Here is a 13,863-nt window from a genome sequence, read left to right on the forward strand (position 1 = left end):
CTCTCTTACATTTAGCATTTAATAGATGTAACTTAAACAGCAGCAAGCTTACTACAAAAAAGGCACAGGGGACCCTACCAAATAGGGAGCAGAATGGACCCAGAGCCCAAGTGCCTTGTTTTGCCAGCTTCCAGGTACCATGGTGATGAGCAAAATTATCTGGATATCTTAACACATTAAATTAGAAATATGCTTACTCTGCTACCAGTCCTCTTTGGCCCCATCCCCACATGAGTCTGTCAGCTGAATATGGGCAAAAATTTCTGCCTGTGTAAATCACTGTAGCTCCTCTGCTGTCAGTGGCATCAGGCCATTTTTTATACCAAATGTGGCTCTGACCTATGTATACTTAAAAATAGGGTCAGTGTAATAAAATTCTGAAGACCATTTGACTGGTTGGTGAGGACATAGGCAAGGTGTTTTAATCCCTTTTCCAGGACTAAGGCCGAGACATACAACCTGTCTGAAGTAGGTCACTTGCATCCATATATAGGCACCCATATCAAGTGGTTTAAGAAGAGATGAGTGCACATGTCTCTTGATTTCACTTGTCACTTCAGCCTTGACTTTTGACAATCCTCCATTAAAAAGGGAATGATGTTCTTTTCCTGGCCCATGCCCTGCCAACAGAAGGTAAAGCCATGCAGTGCTTTGTCAGGGTTTGCTCCACTATCAGGACACGGGTTTTTCAAGAACATGCGCGCAAAGTCCATACAACCTCAAGCAAACCACTTACTATAGCTTTGTGCCCGATTATCCCCCTTTTATAGACGGGTTTGATGAGACTTCCCTGTTCTACACAAAGACTGTGACTATTTAAGTGTTCTGAAATACTCCACAAATTCTGTGTATCATTTCCAATGATTAGTGGCCAGACTATTTTCAGTCGTGCCCAGCAACAGGACAAGGGGCAACGGGCACAAACTGAAGCAGAGGAAGTTCCAGCTGAACATGAGGAAGAACTTCTTCCCTCTGAGGGTGACGGAGCCCTGGAACAGGCTGCCCAGAGAGGCTGTGGATTCTCTTTCTCTGGAGATATTCAAAACCTGCCTGGATGAGGTCCTGTGCAAACTGCTCTAGATGACCCTGCATTGGCATTGGCAGGGGGGTTGGACCAAATGATCCACAGAGGTCCCTTCCAACCCCTACCATTCTGTGATTCTGTATCTCCCTTTCTACTGTCTCCATTACTACTGGACACCAAAGGGAGTTGAGGATGGCTTAGACAAGCAAAGCAACTATTGTTCATCCAGCACATCTCAAGCACTGCTTTATCTCTGAGGTTAATGGTGTAGAAACCTGTCCTTTGACTACGTAAGATCCTACCAGCCACTGGTTTTGAACTATGGCATGTAAGCATCATAAGACTCTCAGACACAAACATCACAATGGAGCCGAAGCTGAATCAAGCACTGAAACCAATCCCAATCGCAGCACCCGGGTCCAAGCTGCCAGTTACACCTTACTGCACAACTCCATCATGAAGAGAAGTAGCCTTTTTTTTTTTTTTTTTAAATATCTATATATATATTTTCCCATTATAAGGTCTTACATGTTGGGAAGTGTCATTTTTACAAACTTCCATTACCACACAGATCAGTTTTAATTGATCTGAACCCATCTCACCAACAGGGTTTTCGCTCTGTTCAGTCTTAGCACCAGAGGTATTTTAAACCAAGCCAGTGCCAACAACTTTCTCCTGGCCTCAAATAGTTCAGAATTGTCTCATTAGGAATTTGATAAATAACCTGAAGCAGCAGACAGATTACAGACTAACAGGTATCTGTAATAGATAGCTGACCTACTTAACACCCCAGCTAACTTTCAAGCAGGATTGAGTTGAATAGGAGCAAGATGTTAACGGGAGATTCCCACACTGTAGATCTAAGTCCTCAAAGCTCACAAGATCATTACTATTTAGCCGGTAGGCCTGACTTGCTCCTTCGGACTAAATTTATCTGAATGCTTCAGACTGACTCTATTAGCATCCCTCCTGTACTCTCTGCCTCAGCACAGAAAGCAGAGCAGGAAAGTTAAATTGCTACGAACACAGTGGCAGTCAGATCCAAGGAGGCTGGCTCTTCACGATGTAGTTCTGTGAATGAGAGGCATTAAATGTGAAGCAGAACAGCCAGTGATTTTGGCTCTGTGTCTTTGCTTCATAGGGAAATGCCTTCTCTCTGCACCATCAAAGCAAGACAGTCATTTGATGCAGTCACCATTAAAAGACTGCAGTATGATAATAATGGTCTATGGTCTTCGATGGTGAGGGGCATCTCCTAGAAGAGAAAACCTTGCTATTTTTCCTGTGCTTTGCAGTACATCCTGTGGTTGCCTTCCCCATTCAGAGCATGGTACATGCATAGGCTTTACCTGTTCCCTCCTTTAACTATGTACCTAGCCAAAGCCTACCAATTTTTTTTTCTCTAACGTATCAGAAAACCTACCTTTGGCCTTCCATCCCAAAAGCTACAACTCCAATTCAACCTCTCATTGTCTCATTTCTGTGATTTCCTTTGGCTTCTGACATTTTCCACACACTGACATCACCTGTTTCCCTTCCACAGAGGATGCAGGCTGTGATCCCTTTCTCAGCCAAGTGCCCTCCAGTTCTAAAGTGCTCTGCTAGGTAATTTCATTGCATTCTTCCATGGCTTTTTAGGTTTCCCTACAGTTTTCTCATTTCTTGTCTATTTTTCTGCTTGTACCTTATTCCCAGCCATTCCTTCTGCTCCATGCCCAGTGCTAGACTCTGTAACGACTCTGGCTTGTCCTTCAGACATGTTTAAAAGCAAAGCAAAATGGAAGACAAGTCTTCGGCTAAATGAAATCACAATCCACTCAACAGCTTTTATCGTAAGCACTTGATGGTAGGGATCATCTTTTGTACAGCGCTCACGCAGCATCTACTTCAGAAGGAACTAATCAGAATTAAACTAAGACGATAATACAAATTATAAACTCTGGTAGAGAACCATTGTAACATAATGACAATACTGTAAGTCCTATAGGAGGATAGCTCTATTGGAAGTTTTATTGTAACCACTCACAGTCCTTCAAATGGTCTCCTGCACCTTTAGCTTCAAAAGCTACGCAGACTGACAGGTACAGCACTTGAAGGGCCTGCTGAAACCAAAGGCAACCCGCTGAAATGTTTCATCTGGAATTTCCACTAAACTTGTCCCATGGGAAAAGACAGTAATAAACAGTGGAAGAGAAACAAAGTCCAGACATTTCCACAGAAAGTAAATCTGCTTCCACAGAGTACTGCATATTTCTTGCTAGCTATTATTTTTAACCTCTTGCAGATTTATTTTTACTACAATTTAAACGTATCTGTTATATGCCATAACATTATTATTATGAGAGGCACTAAAATAGCAAAGTATTCTAGGCACTTGATACCATTTTACAAAACAGCGAATTAAAGCCAGCAACGATTGCAGATCATTGCAGCAGTTGCCAATGCACATGAACCCCTTTCAGCCTTACTTCTTATACATCCTCTGTGGACAGAGGGAAGATGAACAAAAATTGTGGAATTATTCCCAAAGTTGTGGTGTGATTTCTCTTGCTGTTTAACTAGGGGGGGAGCAAAAAGGGAATTAAAATACATCCAATTGTATGAACTTCTGCCTGCTACTACCGGACTGGTGGCACAGCCTTTGGACTCACAGTCCAGAGGCACTGAAGCCACCAGCTAAACCTACATACCTCACAACGAAACTACCCGAGCCTGACACATACTTTAGAATCATAGAATAGTTTGAGTTGCAAGGGGCCTTTCAAGACCATCTAATCCAACCCTCCCTGCAACAAGCAGGGAAATCTTCAACTGGATCAGGTTGCTCAGCACCCCATCCAACCTGACCTTGAATGTTTCCAGGGATGGGGCATCTACCACCTCCCCAGGCAACCTGTGCCAATGTTTCACCACCCTCACTGTAAAAAATGTCTTCCTTATATCTAAATTGTTCCTTAGAATCTAATTTTTCCCTTATGTCTAAATTTACCCTCTCTGAGTTTAAAGCCATTATCCCTTGCCCTACCACAAGCGGCCCTGCTAAAAAGTCTGTCCCCATCTTTCCTATCGGCCCCCTTTAAGTACTGGAAGGCCGCTATAAGGTCTCCCCGGAGCCTTCTCTTCTCCAGGCTGAACGTCCCCAACCCTCTCAGCCTTTCCTCATAGGAGAGGCATTCCACCCCTTCGTTCATTTTTGTGGTCCTAACCTTGAGGCTTGTATTCCATTTTACACTAAGCTGTTTTAAATAAGCAAAAGTTTGCTTACACAAGGGCCTCAGGTTTTGGGTTTATACCGTATACTCTATTAAATCTAATAAATACATTTAAATAAATAAATTCTGTCTTTGTTAATCAGCTTAGCTTTTCAGTGCACCAACACTGATGGACATCTATTCATATGAAGACAAACTCCTGAAAAGCACTGCTGCAAAGCTCTTTTGTTTTCAGCTTGGATGCTGTTTGGCACAACAGTTTGACATTCACTTACAAGACTGGTGAAAAATATGCACTGCTAATTTTCCTGAGTGTCATGCCAGCATCTCTGGGGGCCATGTGTTTGCCTACCTTCCCATACAGTAAATAGGATTTGCTCTCAGCTAATAAAGTGGACTTCATCTCAGCTAAGGAAAGACTTTAGTTATGGTGTCCCTCTTTTTCGTTCTTGATAAGTATATCCACGGCAAAGAGCTGAAGTTGGTCACATCTTTAAAAATACATATTTTCCCCCCCCCCCCCCCCCACGCGAGGAATACAAGCTGATAATCCCAGCGGATCTCCTTTTTCTCCCCCATTGCCCCCGTGGTTTATCATGTCCAATTAGCCATCTGCCATGCCTGTGCTGCCATACAAAGGGAGCCCGCTCTCCTCCGTGCAGCCCATCAGCAGGGCCATTGTCCCGCCTGACAAACAAGAATCAGACACTATTGTTTCCAGCTGACGGCGCTGCTCCCAGTGTAGGCTGCCAGTTGCCATTAAAACAGCGGGAGCACCAGGGTACACTCCAGGAGTCAGGAACCATGCCAGCAGCGCCGTTATTACCAGGGAACCTTTAAAAATCTCTTTTCACTATATATACATACATATATAAATTTCAGGTAACAAACCAAGCTGGGCCAGCTACCAGTCTTCGTATCCCAGTTGCACCAAAGTGTGCCTGACCCATTGCCTTTACTGTTTTACCAAGCTCTCACCTTGCAGAGAAAGGCTCACAATCCCCAGAAGAGAGTAACATCTTGGAGTCAAATCTTTCCTTGTAATGATTTTTCTACTGCAAAGGTAAGTCCTTCTGCCACTTCAGCACAGCTTATTACACACACACAAAAAGAATTAGTTTCAAAAACCTGAAAACTCCACTAAGTCTACATGGCTACCAATCATGCAACAAGGTTAATTTAATTTCTCTTGCAAACAACACACACACACACACACCCTTTTTCCCAAGGCCACTTCACTAACAGAAATGACCAGAGCAGCTGGTCTGCCAGTCACTGAGATGTTAAATTGAAGATCATTTCCTCTTATTATTCTCAGCAAAGCATGATGTGACCTTACACTAAAAACTACAGTCTGCCTAATTACGGTAGATTTGTACCATCAGTGAAACTGAAATGCTGGTTCAGATAATTAAGGTTAAACAAAAAAAAAAAGAAGGAATTTCATTATTAGTTTTAAAGGCAATTTGTTGCCTTGAAGTAGGAGTGTGACAAATTAGGCCTACGTACCTCTATGTTCTCCATCAGTATATTGTGTAATTTGGAAGAAACAGAAAACACTCCTAGATTTTAGTAACAAAGCCACATGTGTTGATAAGGGAGAAAGAACCCCAATAAACCACAATTTATTCTAGGCACTAGTTAATGAAAGTGAGCACACAAAATGAATACTTGTATTTAAAAGTAGAAACCGAATTCTCGCCTAAGCCCTTGATTAGGAAACAGGAATTATTTAAACTTCAATAAATGTTTTACATGGTATTTCACACTCCAGCATTGAACATACATAATTTTAATACACCAATTTGAATCTTCACTGAATAGCTCAAAATAAAATGAGTGAAAAGCAACTGAAATGAATGTTATTCCAAAGGAGTCACATACGTAACAACTTTCGCAATGACTTACAATAGAGGAAAATCTTTGCCCTGGATTCAAACACTGGGCTCATTCTGAACCAAGTCAGAAATACGACATGAAAACTTAAATATTTTGCTGAAATATTGCTCCATTCTTAGCACAAAATGTTCTAAATCCCATTTCAACACACTGCAGTCCACATATTGCACAGGTGACTGACTTGAACTTAGATTTACGATTGCCATTGCATTGCCTGAGACTTCTGTTTTCAGTTACATCTGTGAAAATTCCCGAACAATTCCTCTGAAGTCCTCTGGATCTGCATGACAGTAACACAATCTGTCCCAGCACTAAGTGGAAAAAAAAAAGTCAAAATACTATGACTTCTTTCTTTTGCAGCTCTCCACACTTCAGGGTTCTCCATCCAGACAATCATATTTGACTTCTCTTTTCATATCCAGCTTTCTTCTGCAACACGTATATGGTAATATTAGCTGTTACTCTTGCCAGATTCACTAGGCAAAATTCCCCAAATGGCAGAGTCCCTTCAGTTAAACACAGGGTGCGTGTGCCATGCAAGGCTGTAAAACAGGAGTTGTTTGTCCAAAGAAGTATTAAAAGCAGGACACCAGTCCAAATCAAACAAAAGCACAAATACCTTTAAGTTGTTTCATGACTTACTTTGAGTTCCAGCCATAAAATGCACAGCACTATGGGTTTATAAGGCCTAATACTCCACAAGTATTTTCTTTGATATAACTATGAAGTACTTAAAATACCACTGGGTACAGTACGGTATATGTCGCCACGGAGCAATAAAGCTGCTCTACCTCCATAATCAACCTTGCTAGGGACCCTAAGGTCACAGCAGCTGAAACAACAGAATACTTCATCCCCAACCTTCAAGAGGTCCAGAGCACCTGTCTAGCCGGAGGACTCCCCAGCGGGCTCTTAACGTGGCAGTGTGCTTGGAAATTAAATAAAAAAAAAACCACCACACACCAAACCCATCAAAGTTTTCCCCAGCAGGTTATTATTATGAGACTTGATAAAATGCTCTGTGGGAGGCAGGTGGTGGGAAACAGCAATAGTCATATTTGCCTGGCCAACTTGGATGCTCACTTGTATCCGTGCAGCTCATCATCCCAAGACATGCATGGCCATCTAAGGCCTCATGCAAAATGGTTACACAAGCACTAGGAGGCTTGTACAGGGCTTCTCTTTAATGACTTCAAGATAGCACTTGTCTTCTTTCAGAGTTTCAACCCCAAAACACAGCACAGGCAACAGGTTTTGCCTCCTCACCCAGTAACTTCTGCAGGTGCCATATCGAGCCGTATTGCATTGCCTGTGCACTTTATTAATGTCTGTCCTATAAGCTTATGTTCACTATTGACCCCTGTCCTGGAAATCAAGGATTGTGAACTTCAGTACGTATCAGCTCTGAACAGAAGCTGGGTGTGAAAGGCCTCTTCCTCTGGAAGCAATTCTGTTCAGCTTTAATTGAATGAATATGAAATAGAAGAAATATCTTCCTACTGGCCTATAACACAATGCAATCTCATCCAGAAGAAACACATTGTAAATGACTATCAGATGTCACGCCTGTTGCCCTGTATGCACTTCTAGGTGAGAAGGAAGGAAGAAGTACAGGAAAGAAATGCTTTTCTGAACATAAATCACCAATTTAAATTGCTCCCTTCCATGATCAGACAAAAAGAGATCCTTCCCTTTTGTCACAAGACCCCACAAATCAGTAGGTTCTGCCCCATTTCTGAGCAGTGTCTGCAGGGTGAGAGGGGGAAGAGGACAGTCATGCCCATCAAGACCTCTTGATTCACCCATGCGTCCTTTGCAATGTGTGCACGCCAATTCCCAGAGTAGCAGAGCTAGGAGATGGGACAACAGCAGACCAGAGCCATATAGCCTTTCCCATGCACTGGGGCACCTGGTGACAGAGGCTTGGGACATACTATGTCCCCTCAGGTAACGAGATAACCGTTCTCTTCCCCCACATCAATCACATGAAGAAACACCTACATTACACAATATGGAAGGAAAGCAACAAAACTCATATTCCTGACAGGGTCAGAGGTCAAAGCCTCCAGAGAGTGGTACGGATTTTAATTAACAGCATCACCTTAAAGAACACAGGAGTTTTCCAAGTGCTAGGCACAACCTGACAGTCTTTTCTACAAGAGAGCCTCATTTATCAGCACATATTACCACACCAGGCCTTATAAATTATAAAGTCCCTAGGTGAGGAAGCCAGGCGTCCCGCAAACGCCTCACCCCCAGTGACAACTCGGTTGAATCAATTTATCTGCTCTACAAGGAGACACTTGATTCCATCAACCTCAAGGAGCACTTCTCTGCAGACATCACTTCAAGCACATCTATTGATCAAACAGCCTGGCCACTGCCAGTCATTTTAAAGTTATTTAGTAGTGGAGCTGCCAGTCATTCGTGCACAAATGAACAATGCTGCAAGTATAACCGTCTGGTGGAAAGCAGAAAGCAAACAGAATAATTCATCGCAGTCAAAGGAGATGGAACAATATCAATTTTTAACTCACTCACAGGAAGTATTGAAGACGAAGTCAGCATCTTCGTATCAGACATAATCAATGTTATACTTAAGTGCCAGAAAAATAAATTAGAAAATAAAACTGTACCTGCTACTGAACAAGAAATATTGATGATTACCTTTGCCAGTAATTGGTAGTTTGCTAAATTGTTCTGTCACTGACCTCTATAAATATTTAAAAATTTGGTAAAGGATTTTCTTATATGTTTCACCTCTGCTTCCTAAACACACTGCAGAAATTCCTGCAGCTTAGGCAAGAAGGTAAAGCTTTCCCTCTGTGTCTGCATCCAAGGGATATCTGTAATTTGTACGCTTTACAAAGTGACTGACTTTATGTTTGAAGCAACAAGTATTTGGATTCAGTTCCGTGCAATATAAAAATCTTGGTACACATTTAACATAGGCTACTGAGAGTTCCAGAGACCTTGCTTGTATTTTATCTGTCACTAAAATAAACATAATAAACTTAATAAGGCATACCTAAGCATAGATTTTGTTTCTTGCTCAAACAGGAGCGATAGACATCATGCAGAAATTACAGCCTCAATTCAGCAGCTGGTGTTATCCCAGAAATCAAAGCTGGAGACTGCAATAGTCATTTCTGCCCTTGAAGTCCCGCTGCCTGCTAATTTTTATCCCATTTACATGGGAGTGAGTAGGGAGAAGACCAAATTACTCTCTGCGTATATCTGATGGTGAAAATTAGAATAGTCCCTACCCTGCCTGTCTCTGGGGAGGTTTAACTGACTGCCAGCATCAACCACATCGGCGTTAAAGCCACTCTTCTCAAGAGTCATTCCTAGTTCTCATCAATGTAACACCAGAACAGACCCTCCTTTATTACCTCGTGTTAATTCCTTCAATTTTACTCTCCAGGTACAGCTCGGAGAGCAGCCATCTCAGTCGCCTTCGCTGATAAGCAACTGCTACCCCCAAGTGCTTGGGTGCTGCCGGGGAGCAGCTCGGTGCGCGGCGCCGTCCCCAGCATCACTGGTACCAGGGAGCAGCCTATCGATCCGTCCGGCTCAGCACAAAGCCCAGCTGGTTGCTAAAAGCCTCCAACTGAGGTATTAGTTGTTCGGACTCCATTTTTTTGGCTGAGGATAATGCTTTTCCATGTAGAAGCTATGCATTCAGGAAAAGTTAAGGTAGTTAAGGGTACGCTTGTGTTATTGGAGCAACTAATTTTTAAACTACATAGATTCATTTTTTATTTGATGTGAACATACGAGGGCATGTAAGCCACGATAGTTACCCTTTACAAATCCAGAATACAAGTCAGGACAGAAGGAATAAAACAAAAAAGCCAATATCAAGGGGAAAAGATTACTGAGACAATGCAGTTCTCTGCAGCTGTTACAAACGAGACCCTATCTCACAGTCCTTACTCAGGCCAGATTGCTATTGACAGCCAAAAAGAGGAGTGGGAGAGTCAGTTGTGTCCTGCCTACAGCTGTTCTCCTACGCCCCATATCAGGTGCTCTCTCTGCCATGCGTTAAAGCCAGCTTCAGGCAGGCACAACAGCAGCACACAAGCCCCAGAAGTGAATGGGGCCCAAACAGCACGGGAAGCCAACAGCAGTTTCACGTGTGCCTGCTCTTTTGTGATTTTTCATTATTTCTCAGTGATGTTGCTTGGCCATTGTAACAGCTGACAATCAAAATTAATTACTGATAGTTGGGGTGTTTTTCATGTCATCTTTTTGGACACAAGATGCTACATAACAGCACAGAAACAATAATTTTGCCCTCTCCTTCAATGAAGCTTGAGGTAGACATGACAACCCTCAGGGATGGCCCATGCATAGATGCTTCAGTGCAAGGATGTGACCTATGTACGTCTTCCAAGCCCCAGTTCCTGTGATTTTGTTTCCCCAAGAAGCAGAAGTGTTAGGAGACTTTCTGAAATCTTCCAGTTAATATATAAGGCAGGTAACAAGTGTATTCATATATTGACAGGTGAAATTTCAGGCAAAGGAAACAGACTGGGAGAAATGGCTAGTCACATGGCTTTTTTCCTCACTTAGGAATAGTTTTTTCATACAAGCCAGACAGACTTGACTCTCTCCAGGTTCAAATCTGCTAACATGCTTATGCTGAGAAGGCAGTGTCACACAGAAATGATTCAGCTTTGGGGGAAGGAGGAGAGAGAGGAAGGGTGGGGGAACCTTAATAGGCTCCCTTTAAAAGGAAAATTGGTGTGGTTTTTGTTTTTTAAACAAATCTGTCGTTGAGACTTAAGAAATTAGCCTGTAACCAGGGAGGCTATCGACAGGCAAATATCCTGTAGCTTAATGGCTTGTGGATCACAAGATACACACAGCCAGATTTTATTATAGCTATCCTCTAGATCAAAGGGTTTTCACATAAATGGGGTGCAGTCTACCATAGCAGGGAGCTGCTGCAGGCCTTTGGGATTTCACTTCTTTAAAGTTTTGGTGATTACATAATTGTTTTTTGTAACTGGAGCCCAAAGCACTGCATGTAGCTAATGAGCAGGTAGCAGGAGGAACACAGCTGAACAGCAAAGTCTCGACAAACAGCTGCGGCAAGAAGTGTCAGTCCTAGCCTAAAAGGGTCAATCCTCTTACGAAACAAGAATTAAATCCTTCACAATTTTTAATTAAGAAAAATAATCTACCAAGAAGCCTCTAATACTTTCTTCAGATTCTGTCTATAGAAGGGGCGGGGGGGGCAGACCACAAGTTGTTTCAGCTGAGGTGCTGATCCTGTGCAATGCCATGTTTCAGAGCTGAGGGCTCCCACACAAACACCGCCTCACGAACGGGTGGTGCAGTGGGGACCCCAGCACGCACCCACCACCCACAGAATTTAATTAAACGCCACATCATTAGCCAAGGCCCCACGCCACGCACCGCCGCAGCCCAGCTAGCTACCCTTCCGCTCCACTTCAGCATCCTCCGAAACCGGAGAGCGAAACGCGCGGCTCTCGCCCGGCCCCGAGACACTTTGCGAGCCCGTCCGCAGGCGGTCAGCACCCCCGGCCGGCACCGGGGCTGCCCGGGGCCAGCGCTGCCCGGCTGCCCACCCGCGGGCGGCGGGGGTAGTGCCCGGCGCCTCGCCCGGGCGGAGCGGGGCGGGCAGCCGGCTCCGCTTCCCAACACCGGCCGGTGCCCGGGCCACTGCCCGGGGCGGGGCCCGGCCGGCGCAGCCTCCCGCGGGGCCGACAACGCGGCGGCTCCCACCGAGCATCCCCGCGGGGCTTTTGTGCCTGCCGGGGGTGGGGGGGCCCGGCCGGTCCCCTCCCGAGGCGGGCGGCAGCGGGAGCGCGGCCCCGCGGTAGCATCCTCGCGGGGGCACGAAGGAGCCGAGGGGCTGCGGCGGACAAAGCGAGGAGGGGCAGGCGGGGACCCCCTCCGTTCCCCCTCCTCTCCCATCGCCGCGGCTCCGCTGCCGGCGGTGCCCGATCCGCCGCCGCCAGCCCCGCATCCCGCGGCGGAGGCAGGGCCCGGCGCTGCCCCGGCCCCTTTCCCGCGGGTCCCCTACCTGTTCGGAAGAAAGCATCCACCTCGGAGTCGGGGACAGCACCTTCCTCCGCCGCCCCTTCGGCGGGATTCATGGCTGGGGGAGAGGCGGCGGCGAGCCCGGCGGCTGGTAATATCCAGTGAGTTAGGGAGGAGGAGAGCCGAGAGAGAGAAAGAGGGAGGGAGGAGAGGAGGGAGGGAGGGATGGAGGCGCGTTTAGCAGCGAGCCCAGCCGAGCGCCGCCCGGATCATCCCTTCCGCGGTGCCTGCGGGGCGGCTGCCCCGGGGCTGGGCTGCGCTGGGCGGCCCGGGGCGGGGTGCCAGTGCCGAGCCCCGCCGCCGCCGGCCCCCTCCCCTCGCCCGCTATTGTTCCGACCTGCTCCGCTCCACTCCCCCCCGCCGCCGCTGCCCCTCGCCGCGCTGACAGCCCGGCCCGGCCCCCGCCGCCCCCCCACCCGCGCTGCCTGCGCCGGGCCGGGCCGCCGCCCGGGGAGGCTGCGGCGCCCCCCGCCGCCGGGGCAGCCCCTCCGCGGGGCGGGGCGGGCACAGGTGCGGACACGGGTGCGTCGTGTCCCGCCGCCCCGCAGCCGCGCCTGAGGAGCGGCACCGGGCCGCGCCACCGCCCTGTCTCCCCTGTCTCCCCCCGGGGAGAAGAGCCGCGGGGGCACGGCGCAGCGCTCGGCCGGCCCCGGGCAGGTACTCGGGGAGCAGAGCGAGCGGCGGCGTGGTTACGGGGAAAAACATCCCTTGTCTTTGTTTGGGGGTTTGGGATTTTTTGCTCATGGGCTACGGGCACGATCGCTTTGGAAGCGAACAGTGAAACTGCATGTTGTTGCAGGTACGCCTTCGTATTTTATTCTTTACAATCCCAGGCGACTAGAGAGCCAAAAAGGAGTTTGAGAAGCCAAGACCCCGGTCCCAGCCCAGACATTGATTCAGCTAACTAAATGATTTTTATTTCTCTGCTGTAGCTCCAATATTTGTGATTTGGGACAGTAACTGCTGTCTCAAAAGGAGTGCTGGGAGGAATACTTGTTTGTACTTTGTTAGCAGGTGTGTTAAATATTACTCCCTGAGCCCAGCTATCAAGATTTCAAGCACAGACAGGCAGAGATAGACAACAAGACAGATGTTTGCCATTTGAGCATTTTCCTTTCTACTCCTGTTCACCTGTTTGAAGTCTCACCAGCTCCTCATTCTTCTATAATCGCGTAGCAGCTCTAAAACTAGCAGCCTGCTGAAAGAGAAATGTTGCTGTTCCACTTCTTCAAAACACCATTGTAAACCAGGAGTTACTCTCACACCTCACAGTTGTTTGTTACCTCTACCATGAGAAAGAAAAAGCCCTTGTTGGAGTACCCACCCCTCTGGCTGTCTTACCCTTGGGTAACCCATCCTTGCTGCAAAACAGCAGCTCCCACTCTCAAGAGCAAGAGTCTTCTAGCCAGCACGTCCCCGTGCCTGCAGGGTCACTGCCCTGGAGGGGTTATACCCAATCACCTCTGCTTTGCCACTGAAAAACTCTGTTCTTTAAGGGACTCTGCAGACGCACAGGAGAGACTTAGCTGTGGAAGCTGAGGACAAAACATTCCCGGGGACCTGGTCACTACACAGGGACTCACTGGAGCACTTCAAAAGACTGAAGTACAAGTCTAGTGCATCTCAAGAAAGAAAATGCTCCAAACAGCAGAAAGC

The 13,863-nt window shown here is 46.5% G+C and overlaps 1 protein-coding gene across 10 annotated transcripts in view; it reads right to left on the reverse strand.

Moving 5' to 3' along the window:
- The window catches only part of KALRN (kalirin RhoGEF kinase), a 532,117-nt gene extending 519,644 nt beyond the window's left edge, over positions 1–12,473 (reverse strand). For 6 of the 10 annotated variants that reach the window (XM_075430792.1, XM_075430790.1, XM_075430794.1 and 3 more), the window contains exon 1: positions 12,191–12,472. In XM_075430792.1, coding sequence (XP_075286907.1) covers positions 12,191–12,263 — 73 coding nt within the window. In that variant the 5' untranslated portion in view covers positions 12,264–12,472. Of the gene's footprint in view, positions 1–12,190 lie in introns of all 10 variants that reach the window. The other 4 variants (XM_075430793.1, XM_075430796.1, XM_075430795.1 and 1 more) reach the window with 2 other exon arrangements.
- Between the last annotated feature and the right edge of the window lie 1,390 nt (positions 12,474–13,863).

This window comes from Opisthocomus hoazin, chromosome 9 (genome assembly GCF_030867145.1).
Source record: "Opisthocomus hoazin isolate bOpiHoa1 chromosome 9, bOpiHoa1.hap1, whole genome shotgun sequence".
Taxonomy (NCBI): domain Eukaryota; kingdom Metazoa; phylum Chordata; class Aves; order Opisthocomiformes; family Opisthocomidae; genus Opisthocomus; species Opisthocomus hoazin.